Here is a 17,685-nt window from a genome sequence, read left to right as displayed (position 1 = left end):
ATCTGACACAGCCATGTGGCGTTCTCACTTCCTGCTGGGACAGCTGGCCTCCTCTGCTCCACCAGGGACCCCAAGGCCCTTCCTCTGCCTCAGCGTTCATGTCCCTTGGCAGCCGATCAGATTTAGCCCTCCTCTTGGGCTTGTCACCCTCTGGCCCAGGCCTGATGGCACCACCCTCACTGACCCCCACCACTCAGGCCCCTCCTTTGTGAGGAAGCTTCTTGCTCCGGTCAGGTGCTGGGACTCACTATGTAGATGCCAATGATATCCATAATTCCAGGCAGCACTCTGGTCTCACCTCTCGGGGCTCTCCACATTTGTCATAGACACACAAGAAATGAAAATAGAAATAATGGACTCAGTGAGGACATGCCTGTACGGTGCTCAGCAATGTCCCAGCACGTGGCAGTGCCTCACCGTGCTGGCTGCGATTGGTACTATCCACTGGCTAAGAGCTAGCACTGAGCAAGGGTGCACGTCCCAGGCTCCAGAACCATTTTAGCTCCTGACATATATGTTCTCATTGAACCCTCAGCAGCCCAGGCAGATAGACACCTATTTTACAGGTGAGGAGCACCAGAGAGAAAGGGGCTAAAAAATCTGCCCCCGAATCACAAAGCTAAAAGGTGACAGAGTGAAGCAACATGGGAGCCCCATTCTTAACCACCAGCCCACACCATCTTAACAGAAGGGGCTGCACAGATCAGCTCATCCAAATGCACTCCCCACCTATACATAAGGCCACAAGTACCCAAAGAAGGAAGGTGGCTTATCCCTGGGCATCAAACCCATTTTCATGATTTCCAGCCCAGGTCTCTTTTAAGAGAAAACTCTTCCAGGGATTCATGTCCTCTCCCTGCCCCAGAAAGAGTCCTCTAGAGCCACTTTCTCTCAGTCTGGCTGCTTGCTGAAGCACAGAGCTGAGCTCCAGCCTTACACCTCCAACCTGGATGGGGGCAGGGTGGGGACAGGAGTGTGGAGAGTCTGGAGTGAGCATGAAGCCAGGTAAATATAACAGGGACCTTGAGAGAGCCTACCTGACATGGAAGTAGTTCTCAGTACTCCCTATTGCTGTCTCATTTGAATCCTGCACCACCCACCCAGGTAAAGAAGACAGGTCAGGAATCATCCTGCCCATTTGATGGATGGAGAAACTGAGGCCCAGAGAAGTAAAAGGACTCACCAAGCCTTGGTGTAGGAGTGGCACTAGACCCCTTTTAGTGACTTTGCAGAAAGTGCCCCAACAGAGGGCATGGGTCTCAGAAAACAGATGCTAAGGGTTCTGGGAGAAGTGACTTGTGAGCTGGGACCCTGGTGTGGAGTGCCCTGGGTGCACAGCTGCACACAGGATGTGGAGGTGGCACTGCCGAGGAAGGGCGTAGCTCTTCTGAAGACTGGGCAAGGCTGGCACAGCCTTCACGACCCCACTGCAGGCTCCAAGGGCCACTTGTGCTTAGTTGGCTGCAGTGCCCGGAAACTGGCAAATGGCCAGAGGTCATAAGAGCTCGCTGAGCCTGGCCTGGGCCTGGAAAACCTCATGGGGAAATGTGATTCTTCTGTTCTTTGGACGCGAGTGCTCCTGGAACAGAGGCTGAGTGCAGAGCCCTGGGCTGACCTTCAAGGCAGACAGGTGGGGGAGGAGCAGGCACTGACCCAGAAGCACCCCAGGGGGAGGCCAGCAGGGAGAAAGTGCAGTGTCTGGCCTTTGGACAGAGACCCATGCATTTAAACCCCAGCCCTGCCTCTTCTTCGGGAGTAAGTAAGTGACCACGAACATTGCATATGAGCCTTGGGCTTGTCCTCTGCACAGTGACAGAATGGCACCTGCTCACAGGGTGTGGTGACGCACCAACCCCACCTGGTACTGTGAGGCTTCATTCCTCTAGTGCTTGCCCTTCCTTGGGCAGTGGATGCACCCATTTAATTAGGAAGCAAAGAAGGCAGAGCCCACTCCATTGCTGGGTACATGGCACAGGCCTCTGGAGTCGTGAATAGAGGGGACAGGGGCTACCTGGAGGACTCATGGAGGGCTGCCTGGCAGAGGTGAGATGCTCCCTGGGCTCTGGATGAGGAGTGGGAACTCACCAGGCAGAGAGGGGGATGGAGACCATCCTCAGTAGGGCCAGACAAAAGGAGCTAGGTGTTGGCCAGTCCCACAGCGGTGAGGGAGCCCAGCCTAGGGAAGGAAGGAGGAAGCCCCAGAGCAGCCAGGGGGCTGCCTCAGCTGCCCAACAGTCCCAGCAGTGGAGGGGGACCTGGCCAAGCCCAAGCAACCAAGAGCAGGTACCGACCTTACAGGTCACCTGGGCCTTTCTGTGCCACTGCCCTGTCTCATGAGCCACCCTGCACCACCTCCCCAGGCAAGAGCTGATTACATCCTTTCTGAAATATAAAGAACAGAGGGAAGAAAGGAAGCCGAGCCTTTGCCTCTTCTCCCTCCCTCCCAGTCTCCATGCACCGCCCCCCACACCTCCCGCCCGCTCTTGCTCTCAGTTGCTAAGTAGATGGTAGGTTTATTTGCGGCTGTCGGTTCCCAGTAGAAAAATTTCATCTTGGAGAGCCGCCTGGATGGAAATGGCTTCAGCGCTGATTTCATGGAGAAGGTCTGTGCGGTAATTAGTGTTCATGAGGGAAGAATTGGACTGGCAGGCTCCCAAGAAAACTACTCCCCAAAAGTTAGCTCGAGTCCAGAGGGCTACATCAAACCCAATTCCAGAGTGTGCATCGCGATCGCTATATATAGCCCCACAGAAGAAAACGTGCAGCACCGTGCTCCAGGTTCATGGGGACCTGGTCGTGGGAGGTGGAGGCAGCTGGCTGTTGAGACCTCTCGGAAGATATGGTGACTTGGTTCCCGCTTAGCCCCCTGCATGTCCTCCCCTTTGGTACCCCAGCTTGCCCTGGAACAGAACCCTGGTGAGGGAGAAAGAAAAGGAGAGAGAGAGAGAGGAGGAAGCGGGGAGAGAGGAAGGGCAGGCTAGCCCCACGCTGGTCAACAGTGGAGTGCGTTTCTAAAGATCATGCCCTCTGACTGCAAGTGCCCGCTGCCCCTCCTGGGTCCCACACACTCTCCTTCACTCCAACCACGAGGAAGGCCCTTCCCTCCTCCTCCTCCCTTCCTCACTCCATCAAGGCTCCACCTCCAGGAAAACTCCCGGCAGCCCCCTCCCTGTCCCTGGCTTCCCCAGGGCTCCACAGCCTGAAGCTTGGTTACTGGGCCAAACCACCTTGTATGGTTTGCTCCCTGTTCCCTCTGTCCCCAGTGCTCACCCAGTTGGGTGCTGCTGAGGTCACATGGCCTTTCTTCTTCTCCTGTCCTTCCTTCTCTCCCCAGACCAGGACTGGGAAAAGAGCAGGTGTCCTTGGACACTTATTGAAATCCCCCACTCCTTCCAGGGCCCCTGGCCAAGGGCAGTGCACATAGCATGTCAGACGTGTGCCTCCCTCTCCCCAGCCCCAGCTGCTGCCAGCCACCTACCCAGGCAGGGGCAGGGGGTGCTGGGTGGGCTCGGCCTGCATGCCTCACATCAATCTGTTCTCCCTAGTCCCTTCCACCTGGTGCAAAGCCTTGGAGACACACCTCCATCTGTGGGCTCAAGTCCACTTGTCTGGGGCCTTGCACACTGAGGTGGTGGCCTGCTCCCTCATCACGGACTCCCCGGCCTCTCCGAGATTCACTCTCCTTGCTCAGCCCAGGATCGGTCCTGGGTCGAGCTCTAGTTCTCTCACTGATCAGATGTGTGGTCTTGGGATGAATGGGTCACCCTGGCCGACAGACACACCCTTCCCCTCCTCCGTGAAAGAGAGACTCACACTTTCTGTTCCCACTCCCCCACTCAACCATTCACAGCTGAAGGAATATGTACTGAGGACCCCCTTTGTACCAGGATTGTGCTGGATGCTGGGGACACAGACTCGTGGGTGGGGATTATCAAACCCATGTCTCAGAAAAGGAAACTGAGGTCCAGAGAGATCTGCTGACTTGCAGGAGGCACGATGTACCCATGAAGAGTTTGCTGGAGGCCTCTGGCCAGCACTCTCCTGCAAGCCATTGTCCATTCCTCCCACGCCAGGCCCTATGCCAGGAGCAGAACACAAAAGGACCCATGGCAGAGGGGGCCAGCCCCATTGTTAGGAGCTCACAGGGTCCTCTTGAGAAGTCGGAGGTAACATGGATGAGAGTGCTCAATCCACGTCCGTTCCCTTCCCACGAGCGACTTATTTCCCCTACTCTCTCACAGCCACCTCCTGAGGCTCCCCATCCCTCGCAGCCTGTCCCATCACCATGCTGCCAGGCTCCTGCACTGCCCCTGAGTGAGAGGTCTGACTCCTCTAAACCTTGTCTGAGACACCCCAGTGTTCCTCTCCCCAACCCTCCCCAGCCCACATTCCCAGGCCTTGACAATTCCTCTCACAAAAGAAACAATTGACACTGAGGTGCCTCTTTGGGGAAGCATGAAGCCAGCTCTTTGTCACCCAGGTCCCTGCCGGCTCATTACCGCCTCCTGTCATTAGCATATTAGATATACATGATAAACAAAACTCACTTGCATCTTAGACTCCCAAAGCAAACCAGCCATCACTCTGAGCTTCCACACGTGCTGGCCTGTGCTATGTAGGAAACACAGAGAGGGTCCCTGTCCCATGTGAGTGTGGATGGGGGGTGGGTCTTAATCAAGTAACATGCAGGTTTTATGAAGGGAAGCAGATAGCAGAAATGCCACAGCCATTTTTCACACTGCAGGGAATTGTAAGCATCACAACTATTACTATTGACAGTGATAGCAATAGTGGTACCCTCCCCATTAATCACATACCAGGTGTCTACTGGACACCCATGATCCTAGCAGGTGTCATTATCCTCACTTCCCAGGTTCCAAAAGAGGCTATATAAACTACCCAGATGATCCCAGAACAGGGCAGAGGCCACTGTCAGAACCAGATCCACCTCCCTCCGAGGTGGCAGCCCTTTCCCACAACACCTTGTGTACGGTAACAACCAGGCCTCAGGGGTTGGATGGCTTTCCCAGGGTCTCCAGTCTGCTGGTGACAAAAACCTCAAGGTCCAATGTTACTATGGTCTAGGGATGGGGAAAATGGTGTAACCTGGAGTAGTCAGGAGGAGACTTAAATAGATGAACGATGTGGGGTTTTAGTTATGAGACAAAAAACGAAGAAAGAAAGGAAGGGAGGGAGGGAAGGAGAGAGAGAGAAGCATGGAAAAGAAATAAAGCAGAAAGAGGAAAAGAAAGGGAAGAAGAGGAGAGGACGAACAGAAAGCAAGAAAGCCAAAGAAAGATGCTGAGGAAGGTGTCAGGGGGAGGTGTGAAAGGAACAGTGCCCTCACTGGCTACAGCCCTTCTCAAGCACTCCAGGGCCCCAAACTCACCCTGTCTTCTCTGCGTGTGCAGTGTCCTTTTCTCTCACCCCTTCCCTCAAGGCCACTCTGGGTTGGGGTTTCACTCAGGCACCTGCAGTAAGTTCTCCCCCAGGCAGCAATGAGTAACCTCCTCCATGAGGCCACAGAGCCCAGGGCTCTGCAGGTGGCCAGCACTGGCTCACGTGCTGACTCTCCCATGGACCTGGCCACGAGGCCTTGGGCAAGTCTTTAAATCTTTGAGTGCCTCAGTTTCCTGTAAACAGGGGGTGATAATAGTACTCTTTTATAGAGTTGCATTAAATGGGTAAATACATGTACAGCACCTGGAACGATGCCCAATACATAACCTAAAATCACTGGGTGCTGCTGTCATTCATGCCACCAATAGGCCCTGCACAAATGTCAGCTTGGTAGGTGTGTTTCTTGCACATTTATCACCTGGCCTTTCAAGTATGTTTATCTAGGGTCTCCTTTAAATCAGATGTATGTCTTTCATCATCTGGCAAATAGTAGGACATCAAATACATGACTGTGAAATGAATGAATGAATGAATGAAGCCTCTTTTCACTCCGTCCACAGGCAGCAGCACCTCCAATCCTTGTCTCATGGTTAGTTAGGTCTCGTGAACCAGACAACTGATTAGTGAGCTCAGTTTCATTCTCAGTTGGCTCTGTGGGCATGTGGATGGGTCTCTGGGGTGGGGAGAAATAAATACAGTGGAATACTAAGCTCTGTCTAGCTTCTTGGGTCACCCTCCCCATTTTCCCACTCCTTTCACCCACCCCAGGCCCCCCTGGAGAGTCAGCAATGGATGAAGGATAATTTGTGATAGCTCTAGCCCCTCCAGAACCCGGGCCAGCCAACGCTAAAGCAAAGCCACGGCCCCTACCCCTCTGAAAAATGGGAATGATACCGGCACCAGGGCTCTGCAAGATGTGAGGGATTAATTCACTGAGGCCAGCATCCTGTCCACATTTGCTGACTCCTTCTTTGCCGCAGCCCTCAGGTTAAATATTGCTAAATGCCTGTGATTGAACTTAACGTATTAATGTTGGGTGAGGCCCAAAACCCAGCCAGAAGAGTGGCTTAAATGGCAAAGATCATAAGAGAAAGACACCCTCCACCGAGAGCTGGACTATACCCTGCCAGGACTGTGTGAGATTGTTTTTCTGCTTTTAAAAAGAAAATCACATTTTCCAAACATTGATCCTGTAACATGGGAATCCTGGCTATTGGTCTTTTCAAAATAGCCCATCTTGAATGCTGAGATTGGAATTTCTTATTGTTGTGCTTCTTTTTATTTATTTATTTATTTAAATTTTTATTTCGTTTTCTTCTTTAAGTGAGTTAGGGCCGGTTAGGAAAGAGGCAGAGGAGAGCGGCAAGACTGATGCAGCTCACCTGGTAGGTCCCGAGTGCCCCCGTGTGCCCATCCGCACCGCAATCAAAGGGGGGTAGACACACCCTCCCCTCCTGACTCTGATGAGCTCAACCCAACCGCTCTCATGAGACTCCCATGCTGGGGCTTATGAGGGCATGCAAGAGAAGAGGCACAGCCCCGTGAGCTGTGGTCTAGTTAAGAGGATACAGGTCCCACAAATTAGCAGAAAACTGTTTAACCAAGCCCTCTTTTGAGTGTTTACACATGAATGTGGAAGGGCTCATTCAAAGGAGAATTAGCAAGGGCTGGAAAGCTGGGGGCAGGGGTAACACCACGGAGCTGCAATTTGAACCAGGGTCAAAGGGTAGGAGGATCTGGTAGAGGATCCAGGGCAGGGAAGGCATCCCAGGTGAGGACAGAGTATGAGCAAAGGACCAGTGGTGACAGGGACACACACTGTTGGGGGGGGACCATGTCAGCAGTGTACCCAGAGGGAGGATCTGTACTAAGAAGCCACAAAGGGACACATAAGTCCAGTGCCTTGCTGGTGTGATCTATTCTCCTTTGCTTTCATGGAAGAAAGGAGTCAGAGAGACCAACTGCCCCCCCCACCCCCCAAACACACAAGGACATGAGGGCAGACAGCTACCTCTATGGGTATGATGGGGAGACTTTCAGGCTTGGGGATAGTGGTGGGGGCTTCAGGAGCAATGCACGGAGAGATTCTCCTGAGCTTCCCTCTTCCTGGGGAAAATGCCCCCTACCTCAATTTAACCAGTCCAGCCACCATGCACAGCTCCAGCAAGGGGAATTCTGAGCAACTCAAGTATTTACTGAGCTCACTCTGCGGGTATAAGACGCACAGATGACCCAGCAAATGGTGCCGGCCACTGGAGGCTCAGGCGGTGCGCCACGTGATTCCCACACACTGAGGAGCACAGCACATCAGACCCGGAGAGCCGTGCAGCCAAGGTCAGCCATTGAGGCTCTGAAGTTCTGATCAGACGGGTGAAGAGGGACAGGAAATCCAGACAGGGCTGGGGCAAGCAAGGCAGAGGCTCAGAAGTGTCTGAGATGAGGGAGGTGGTTTCCCTCCCAAACCGGTTAAGGCATGCCTAGCTTCGCCAGGGGCCTGCCTCTGCCCATCTCACAAGGTTTGGCAATGAGTTCAGTCTTTCCCAAGAGGCGTCTGGGAGCCCTTCTCCTGTGGTGCTCAGTGGGCCATTTCCACTGAGCCCAGCCTGGCTTCCCACCCTGTTCTAAGAAAATTTAAAACAGGAAGATCTAAGCTTTCTGACCAGGTTAATCAGAAAAGAACATAGTTCAGTTTCTAGGCTCTAGCAAAGAATTTATCCTGGCACTCGTATGAGTAGTGGATGCCATGAATGCATTTAAAATCTAACCTTGATGCTCAGCCAGAGCCCTCTGCAGAGGAGCCCACGATATGCCGGCCTTTGACATTTGAGAGGGCACCAGTGGAAGATGGGAGTCAGGCGCTGCCTCAGCTGAATCCACTTGGGTCCCTACAAGAAGAGAATGAGGTCATCCTCGAGCCCCTTACCCCAAGGGAAGGCCATGGAGTGGGAGGTGGGGGAAGGACATGCCCCAATGAGGGGCTCCAGTGGCTCTCTGAGGACAGCCCCCACTCACACTGTCCTCAGACACTGCCCAGAGTCCCTGGAGGGGGAGATAGGAACTGAGCTATCAGATGCTGAGAACACCTCCCTTGCCACTGTGAGGTATAAGAATGACGAGATCATGAACGGGACAGCATGTTGGCAAGGAAAAGTCCTCTGCTGAAGAAACACATAGACAGAGCACCCTCGTGGTCTCCTGGGGACCAGTGGGGGCTGCCTGTCCAGAGAAAGGGCACAGGAGCAGCCCCAAGGCTGCGGCGACAAAACCTGGTAAACATGGTCGGCTGAGCAGACTTTACCTGCAAAAACCGACACCTACTCTGGGCCAGTCCCCACCTCCCTGAGCCTCATGGGCCCATCAGCTCCAGCTGGAGACTGGGGAGCTCTTTACTGAGAAAGGGGAGAGGCCATCAATATGTAACGTCCGCTTTTTGTCCTTTCTCACAGTGTGTAAAGATGGAGCAGCTGACACCAGACATGTAATTCTCAAGCATTTAGGGTGCAAACAAGGGCAACTGGCAGGGAGAGACACTTGGCAGAGGACTTGCTGGTCCTTTAACCCTCCTAGGTCCACAGCTTGTTCAGAGCCAATTAGGTCCTTTGGTCTGAACCAGCTGCCTTGTGCCAGCAAGAAGAGAAAGAGAAGGCTGATCCCATTCCCTGGGAGCCCAGTCTAGGTTGGGAGAAATCTGGACCACCTCAGCTCTCTGCCCACCTCTGTCTTGTGGATGAAAAGGGCACAAATGGTTAGGAGAAGGATGAGATGTACTTAGTAACAGTGAGCTGGTTCACTCTCCCATACCACAAAATGGGGCTAAACTCTGTCCAAACTCATTGCACTCTTGAATGGTTGAATGGACCATGTTCTTCTCCGAGTTTCTGCTTAAAGAAAGGAGACTCAGGAGGGCAGTGCTGAGCCTGAAAGAAGAACATGAAAGAACAACAACGTATGGCTAAGGGTGAGATTTCAGCACTAGGAGAGGCCTCGAAGAGGAAAGTAGGTGCGCCCCTGATTCATTGGTGTAGGAAACCATCCATCTTCCCACTCCCCCACCTCTGCAGCCCCCTCACCCCCACCCCGAGGCTGCCTCCTCTGAGGAAGATGGATGGTTCCTGCCACCAGGGTCCTGAGCAATGTGCTGACTTCCCTAGACCTCATGCCCCACCTCCCCCACTCCGCCCTTCCCCAGCAGCCAGCCATTTCTCCCAGCCTTTCAGCTCATTCCCCCCTAGCCAGAGGCAGAATGGAGTTTAGCATTCTCTATGCCCTCTGCCACTGGGGGAAGAAAGGAGCCCCAGAGCCAGCAACTCCTATAATAGAATATTTCCACCGCAAGCAAACCACACATAAATGCAAGGTAGACAAAGATGTATAGGAGATGATGCTGTAGTCAAGGAAGGCTTCCTGGAGGAGGGAAGGTTTAGCCACTCCTAGAAGGACATGTGGGCCCCAAAGGAAGAGGCACGGGGGCCGACAGCAGAGGAAAAGGTGAGGCTGAGGCTTGCCTTTACCCATGGAGACGGAGAAGCAAGAGGAAGTCAGAGTTCTGTTCTGTGGGTGGGTAACACTGTCCTCAGGAATTGTTGGAATACTAGCAGGGGGCATTCCAGAGAGACAAGGGAGAGAGATCCAGGTGGAAAGGATGGTGGGGGAATGGGAATGGCCAGGAGAGGTCCTAAGAAGACAGCATGGTGGTCAATCAGTGGCCAGGCACATGGAGAGAAGAGCAGAGAGTGGGACAGCCCCGTGGTTCCTTTCTCCCACTTGTGACCTGGCCCTGCTGAGCCCCAAGGGCCCATCTTCAAGTTGATCCCAGTTGAGAGGGGGCGGCCATGGGCAGTGGTCAAGGGTGGGGCCACATAGGAATCCACAGAAGGTGAGACCACAGGGGCCAAGGTAGTTGCCCAGGGCTTCACTAAGGAGTAGGACCCAAGAGGTGGCTCTGGAAGGAGGTGCAGTCTCAGGGCAGGCACTAGAAGTGGGAGGCTGTTCCCAGAGGAAGGGCGTACAAGTGAAGAACTGCTCAGTAGCTCTCTCCCCCTCATGTGGCAGGGGACACCTACTTCAGAAGGCACCAGGGAGGCTGCCCTGGCCCACCCAAGCCATGTGAGACAGAGGCTGGATCGGGCAACATATGTGGCCTCAGTACACCTGTAGCCCTCTTTCCAGGGAAGCTGGCAGACTTTCCCTCCCTATCCACCCCCAGAGATGCTGCTTAACTTCTCTGCAGAGAGAGAGCATCAGTTTTCGAAATCCTCAGGGTGATTCTCAAGTGCAGCCCAGGGCAAGAACCACTAAGAAATGGTGGTGCTCTGAGGGTGGGGTTTCAGGCAATATGGCAGGTCAATGGGTAGAGATTCGGGGCACAGGGGCCTTCCTGGGCCCCTTGAAAAGATCACACTGATCAGGGAGCACCCTCTTTGGCCCCTAGGTCTGGCTGGTGGCTTTCCTGCTCCCTTCCTCCCCCACCCTCCAGCTTTCTCCCACTTCCTCCAGGTTGGTGAGTCCAGGGCCTGAAGATCTGATGTTTTATTAAAGTCCAGATCTTCCTATTCTAGGGCCACCTTCCTCTGGCTAATTCTGTAATTCAATTAGTAGGAAGCCAAGGCCGGGCTGGGGTGGGAGGAGGGAGCACTTTGCATCGGAGCCCTCCCCTCCGTGATGATTACACTCCATGCTTCAGCCCTGCTCAGCACTGGGCAGGAAATTGCACTTCCTTCACTCCACAATGACAAGGGCCTTTTATCCCTGCACACGGGGGCTTTGTAAATTACTGCCATCTCCATGCAATTAGTTCTGCTGTGCTGTGTTTTTCTCCCACGTGGGAAAGGGCACCCGCCCACCTTCTCAGGCACCGTGGTCTATAGGCTGCCCCTGCTGGAGAAGGGTGTCTGCCACCCCTCCTGCACCCCAGCCTCAGCACCCTCCTGCACCCTCTGCTGCCTCCCCCTGCGCCGTTCCAACCTCTCCAAGCCAGGCCCTCCTCCTCCCTTCCTCCCCCATTCTGCCCCGCCCATGCTTCCCAATCTCCCTTCAGAGCCCCCCTCGCAGGTCTCCTTCCCCCATCCGCATATGTCCTCTTGGTCCCCCAGCCCTCAGACCCCTGAGCTAGGAGCTCAGCCCTCCGTTTAGCACTAGAGATAGGGAAGATGTTGTCTCCACCTCCCCACAGTTGACAATCTACTCGGGGACACAGGACATAAAGCTGGAAAATGGGAGGGACAGGTAGATCAGAGCAGTAGGCAGGAAAAAGCTAAGTGGCTGTACAAGGCAATGTGAGTGCAGGCCAAAGCGTCCAGCTGCACGGTCAGTCCGTGTGACCAGGGGAGGTGTGGGGAGGTGCAGGGAGTCCATCCTGTGCGAAGGGAGACAGCAGAAAGGAGTAGGGCCCCAGGCGATCCGATTGATCCAATCTGCTGCTTATGGCAGGACGTTGGTGTGGCTTCTCTCTCAGTCCCCACCCCAACCCCAGAAGATTTCCAAAGTCCATTCCTGCTCTGACAGGCTGCAGTTCTTTTCTGCTCACCCCCATAATTCAGGAGGGGGTGGGACAGAAAGTGCAGACCCTTGAAGGGTGGGAGACTCAGGTGATGAGCTGGTTTTGGAGAGAGCCATCCAAGACGGTGGGATGTGGGATAGGAGGGTGGGAGCTAGGGAGAGGTCACAACTAACCCAGAGATTCCTGGGGCACTTGTGTAGCTTCTTACCTCAGGTCCTGCCAATATGCGGGGCACATAGCTGGAAAGGCCCAGGAGAATGGAAGGTGGAGGTGGGGGAGAGTGTCTGCTCCATCATGGATCCCAGCCCTCAAGTACCAAACCTGGAACTCCTTGGGGCTGAAGGACCAAAACAGTTCTTTACATTTACAGCTTGCTGGGCAGAGAGAACCTGTCAGGCTCACCCATGTGCACTCATCTCTTCATTCCATCCTCCTCTTCCAGCAAAGTTTTGGGGTTTTTTCTTTCTTTCTTTTTTTTTTTAAGTTAATTATGCAAATGATACATGAATACATTCTGGGTCTAAAGGTATCAAACAAAAAAAAAAGTGAAAGTCATGGGAGACATCCCCCCACTCCCCACCCTGTACTCCTTGTTTTCAGCTGGGTGTGACTTCTGGACTTTGTCCTTGCATGTAAATACAGATATGAGTACATATGCAAGGAGCTGAGTTGTGTCTCCATTGTATATACATGGCGTATATGATTTCACAACTTGCTTTTCCCATCTGACAATGTGGCTTTCCATGTTGGTACATTTAGGATCATTTCATCTTTTTAACTGCTATAGAGTAGTCACAGTTTAACAATAAAAGCATTTCTGCCCTGAGGGACATTTAGGTGGTTTTCAATTCTTTCACTATTTCAAACAGCCACAGTGGATCCTGTTCTGTCCTCTGTGAGCACAAGTACACCTGCAGGATCAGGACTTGGAGGGAATTGCTGGGCCTGAAGACAGGCAGATGTCTGTGCTCCAGCCCCATCCCCAGGAAGGACGCGCTCTTCTCAGACCTTCTGCAGCCTCCGAGTTCAGCCGCAGCGCTGGCCTCTCTCCCGCTGTCTGTGATATTGGGCAGCTGCTCCCTCGGAGAGTCCCGTTCCCCACCTCGACCATGGTACCCAAAGGGCCTCACCAAGGATGTCTCTGGGGACACCTCAGCACGTCATAGGAGACAGTTCGAGATTTAGTGGCTGCCAGCTGAGGCTGACAGACACTGCCCTTCTCCCACCTTCGAGCTGCCCAAAGCCCCGTCCTCAGCCTCTGTGAGGAGCAGCAATGAGGGACAGGAAGTCAAAGCTCTTTGTTCTGGATGGCAGTTCTGTGTGCCCCACCCCCACACTCTCTACATGAGAGACTAGTGAGTGTCCAGTGATTGAGGCTTGGTCACCCTTCCCCCGAGCCACCCTGAGCCCCACCTTGGCCTCCACCCCAGCCCCACCGTCATCTGCAGCACCCCGTGACGGCGAACTCTCCTCCTCCAGCCCCCCCACCCCAGAGCTGCCATCGCTCCAGAGCTCTGCCCTCAGCCCGGCAGCAGAAGCGTCCCTTCCTTCACACCCTAGAATCAGCGTTAGTCACTGCTCATCCTCATTTGCCTTTTTCAAAAAGCCTTAAGTGAGACGACTAGTCTCTCCTGGTGGAATGTCAGACGCTGCATCAGACCGGCTGAGGAGATCTTTGAGAAGGGCCGGGGTGGGTTTGCCCCCCTCGGCCTCTATAAGGCCGGTCCTCCTCCCAAAGTTGTGCAGGGAGAGAAGGGAGGCGCACGCAGCCCTCTCACCTCCTGCTTCATGGAGGACATGCTGTGCTCTGCATTAGTCAACTCTGCAGAGATTCTAACACTCATTGGATAATAGGTCTCCCCACAAGCTTCTGAGTGGAATTACTGTCCCCATTTTATAGGTGAGGAAACTGGGGTTTGGAGAGATGAATCACTAAGAGACCCATGTCTGGTCATGCGCTGGTCTGGGCAGAGCTGGGCATCAGCCTTTTCCAGGGACAATAGACTTGAGGGAGGTATGGTAAGAGTGCACTGTCATGCTGAACAGGCTTGAGGGACCCTTGGGGCAAGAGCCCTCCCGCCTATCAACCCTCAAGGGTAACTCTGGCCCTGCCACCACTATGGAAGTTCAGGGCACCTCAGTGTCCACAGGGCCCTGGTCAGCTCTCAGCAGCCTCTGAGCACCTTTTCTGTGTCCCCCTCCCACTTGTTGCCCCCTCCCCAAATTAGCTGACATGTTCAGGCATTCAGTGCTTTCAACCAATATGTATTGAGCTCCTGCCTCTGTTCTGGGTGCTAAGAACCAAGCAGGAACAGAACAAAACCAAGTCCCCGACCTCATCTGAGCGTGAGGAGACTGCCAATCAATGAACAAATATGTATTAATATGTCAGGGAGTGATGGGTGCCAAATGGAAAAGGGGACAAGGACAGGGGTCAGAGAGTATGTTTATGTTTGGGGTGGGGGAACTGTGTTCATTGAGGTGGTCAAGAGAGGAGTCTCTGCGGAGGTCACATCTGAGCAAAAACCTCGGGGAAGTGAAGGAGAAAGCCATACAGAGAGCAGGGGTGGGGCTGGGGCGCTCTGGGCAGCGGGAAGGACCAGGGCAAAGACCCTTATGAAGAGTGTGTGGGGGGACTGAGAAATAAGAAGCAGGCCAGTGAGCGAGCAAGGAGAAGACCAGAAGCAGATAAATTCAGGGGCGAAGATGGCAGGTGGAGGTCCCACAAGGTCTGGGGGACCTGAAAGATTCAGGTTCACAGTGGAGTTGTGAGCTCTCTCAAAAACTGTGGCAGAAATCCCTGGAAGCTGGACAAAAGTAACAGATTCTTTTTTCTTGGGAATCCTTTCCTTGTTATCCTGGGCCTTGGAAACAATATGGTCATTTCCTCCTCTCCTCCTCCTCCTCCTCCTCCCTCTTGCTCCCCCCTCTCCAAACCTGCCCCTGACCTTGTCCCAAGCTGGCTTGCCTCCATGCAGCCAAGGCAGTGGCCGCCTCCTGGATGCAGGCAGAGGACAAGGCCAACGAAGGGACGGGAGGAAAGAGGCCCCCGGGAGAGGCAGGCGGCAGCACGAGGGACGACGTCACCAGGCCTCTGACCGCTATTCATTTCAGTCCCCGGGTGTCTCCATCCATAATCGTCTGCCAGTGACCAGGAAGGAGGGGGAGGAGGGGTGATCTGGGGTCTGGACAAGGGGAGGGATGACATGGAGTGGGAGAGAGGCTCCTTGGCAGCTCCTCCCCGCCTTGGGCAGGAGTTAGGGGTGGGCAAGGCAGAGCCGTCTGTAGGAGCTGAGAGTTCCTGTCTCCCGGGCTTTCCTCCCTGCCTCCTTCTGCCATCTCTCTGTCCTCTTCCCACATACATTTCCTTCCCACCTCCTCTCTGAAGCCAGGAGGGGAAGGGACACAGGACCAATTTTTACATTGGACAAGGAGGAAGAGAGTTTTTTCTGTGGGCACAAGCTAGACGGTGGAGGAGGCTGGAACTGCAGAGAACACTGGGGGTACTCTGTGCCTGGACAACAAGAGACTAGAGCAAGCCTGGTGACAAGGGCTCATGTAGGCACCAGACTCGCACCTCCAGCCTGCAGGCCTGAGAGTAGGGCCTGGGCCATGGGGCCTGGCACAGAGCAGGCACTCAGGAAATAAATGGCCATGAGTATGACCAAATCGCTGGCTGTGGGCAGTCAAGAAGGGAGGTTGGCTGGGGATGGACTAGACCAATCAAGGAGGGCTGCCTGGAGTAGGTGGAACTTGATCAGATCCTTGAAAGATGCACGGGGAGAGTGAAAACAGGGAGAGAAGGCATAGCAGGTGAGGGGTATGGGAGCAGAGGAGTGGGGGTTGGAGGTGAATAAGGTTGTTGGGAGAGACTCAGATAAGACAGTGAGAGAGACAAGAGCAAGGGAGGATGGCCATCCTGCAGAGTGTCTTCTCTGGGGCCACGGGTGACTTTGGAGAGTCTGAGGTGACTGTTCCCCAGGGGATTCAAGCCTGCTTTGGCCAAAGTGGACTTTTTGACTTTCAGGTGGTTTTGAGCCTTGCAGGCCTCCCAAGCCACACTCAGCCACAACAGCAGGCAGAGGAAGAGGCCCTTGACTCTGTGCAGTTTGAGAAAACTCCCAGAAAGACGGTCCCATCACCATTCTTTTTGCCTTGTTACCATGCCTGAAGGGCCAGCCTGAAAAAGTCACCCCTTGAGTTAGCATATTACTCTGTCAAATCATACTCTCTGGCGAGGAGGTAATGGTGTGCACTGTTGTTGTCACTCAGTGGGAGAACTGGACTGGACCTTGGAGATCACGTGCTCCACCCTCTCAGTTCACAGATGGGGAGACTGAGGCCAGACAGGGGGTGTGATTTGCCAGGGTGACCTAGGGAAGCAGAGACAGAGCAAGGGTGGGTCTCAGGTCCTGTGCTGTGCCTCAGTGGGCTGGACATGCCCAAGAAGCCCTCTGACTGGGAGGGGTGTGAAGACCGTCACTGCAAATGTGACAGCAGGGACGAGGGCAAGGGACACAGGGGACACGTGACAGCTTCATTCATTTTGTTAGGACAGCCAGGCCCGGGGTCCTTCTCGTAGATGGAGCCTTTATTTGGAAGGCCTAGAGGGTCCCTCCATCATCCCCGATGGAGCAGCCAGCAGCATTCCTAAGGGGCCAGAACAAAAGTTCATGGTCACTGTAGCTGCAGGTGCTGGAGATGAGGGGTGGGAGCTGCCCCTTCTGGGAGGTGTAGGGGCTGGGGCTGAAACAGCACCAGGAGAGAGGGAGAGGGCAGAGCCGCCTGAGGCACCAGGGCATGGGGACAGGGAGAGACCCATGGGGAGAGGGGGGGTGGTAGGGAGAAGATGCAGGGTGGGGAGACTCGGCGGAGGGAGCTAAATAGAAAAGCAACGGGAGGGACGAGAGGCAGACAGACGGGAGCACGGAGAGGCAGGGAAGCTCCGAGTAGAGTGCAGAGGAGAGGAAGAGAGGTGGAAAGAGGGACGGAGAGCCAGAAGGCGGCGGGAGACTGAGGGCGGGCGGCAGGGCGCGTCGGCGGCCCGGGGGCGCCCCACTGACCCTTCTCGGCGCTTGCTTCCCTCCCCAGGCTGCGCTTTCCTCACCTACTGCGAGCGTGAGTCAGCGCTGAAGGCCCAGAGCGCGCTCCACGAGCAGAAGACTCTGCCCGGGGTAAGTGGCGCCCGCCGCGGCGCGAACGACAGACGCGCCGACAGGGGGCGACTTCGGGAGGCCGGGCTGCGACGCGGCGGGCGGGGACATGGCGGGTCCGAGCGCCCGCCGCCTGCCCCCGCTCGGGAGCTCGCGCCGCCCCTGCGCGCCCCCCGAGGCCGCGAGGCTCCGGGCGGGTGCGAGGGCGCGTGGGCGCCGAGCTCAGACCTCGCCCGGCGGCCTGGGTTCGCGGCCGTCCAAGCCCGACGGAATCCGGGCGGAGGGCGGACCTGGCGATGGCCACCGAGCCCGGACGCGGCTTCTGGGTGCACTGGCCGGGCGCGCAGCCCGGGGCGGGGGCGCGACACGTCTTGCGCCCCGAGAGCCCGGAGCTGCCTCCGCCTGCCCCGCGGGGCCGCGTGTGCGGGGCCCCCGAGCGCCGCCGATCGAGTCTGCCGCGGGCTGTCCCCGAGGGGGGGGCCGGGGTGGGAGGGGGCGCCTCCCGGGCCGAGCTCGGCGCCGCGAGTGACATCACCGCGGTTTATTTAAGGAGCCAGCCCTCGTCTTTGATAAACTATCGCGCCTCGGCCCTGGTTTATAGCTTCCGTGCGGGGGAGAAGAGAATTATTTATG

The 17,685-nt window shown here is 55.2% G+C and overlaps 1 protein-coding gene across 13 annotated transcripts in view; it reads left to right on the top strand.

The window, feature by feature from the left end:
• Positions 1-17,685, top strand: part of CELF4 (CUGBP Elav-like family member 4) — a 295,953-nt gene that overhangs the window by 59,238 nt on the left and 219,030 nt on the right. For all 13 annotated transcript variants that reach the window (XM_063076585.1, XM_063076584.1, XM_063076581.1 and 10 more), the window contains exon 2: positions 16,991-17,073. In XM_063076585.1, coding sequence (XP_062932655.1) covers positions 16,991-17,073 — 83 coding nt within the window. The remainder of the gene's footprint in view (positions 1-16,990; positions 17,074-17,685) is intronic.

This window comes from Cynocephalus volans, chromosome 13 (genome assembly GCF_027409185.1).
Source record: "Cynocephalus volans isolate mCynVol1 chromosome 13, mCynVol1.pri, whole genome shotgun sequence".
NCBI lineage: Eukaryota > Metazoa > Chordata > Mammalia > Dermoptera > Cynocephalidae > Cynocephalus > Cynocephalus volans.
Note: the sequence above shows the minus strand (reverse complement) of the source record. Positions and strands in the feature narration are given on the sequence as shown.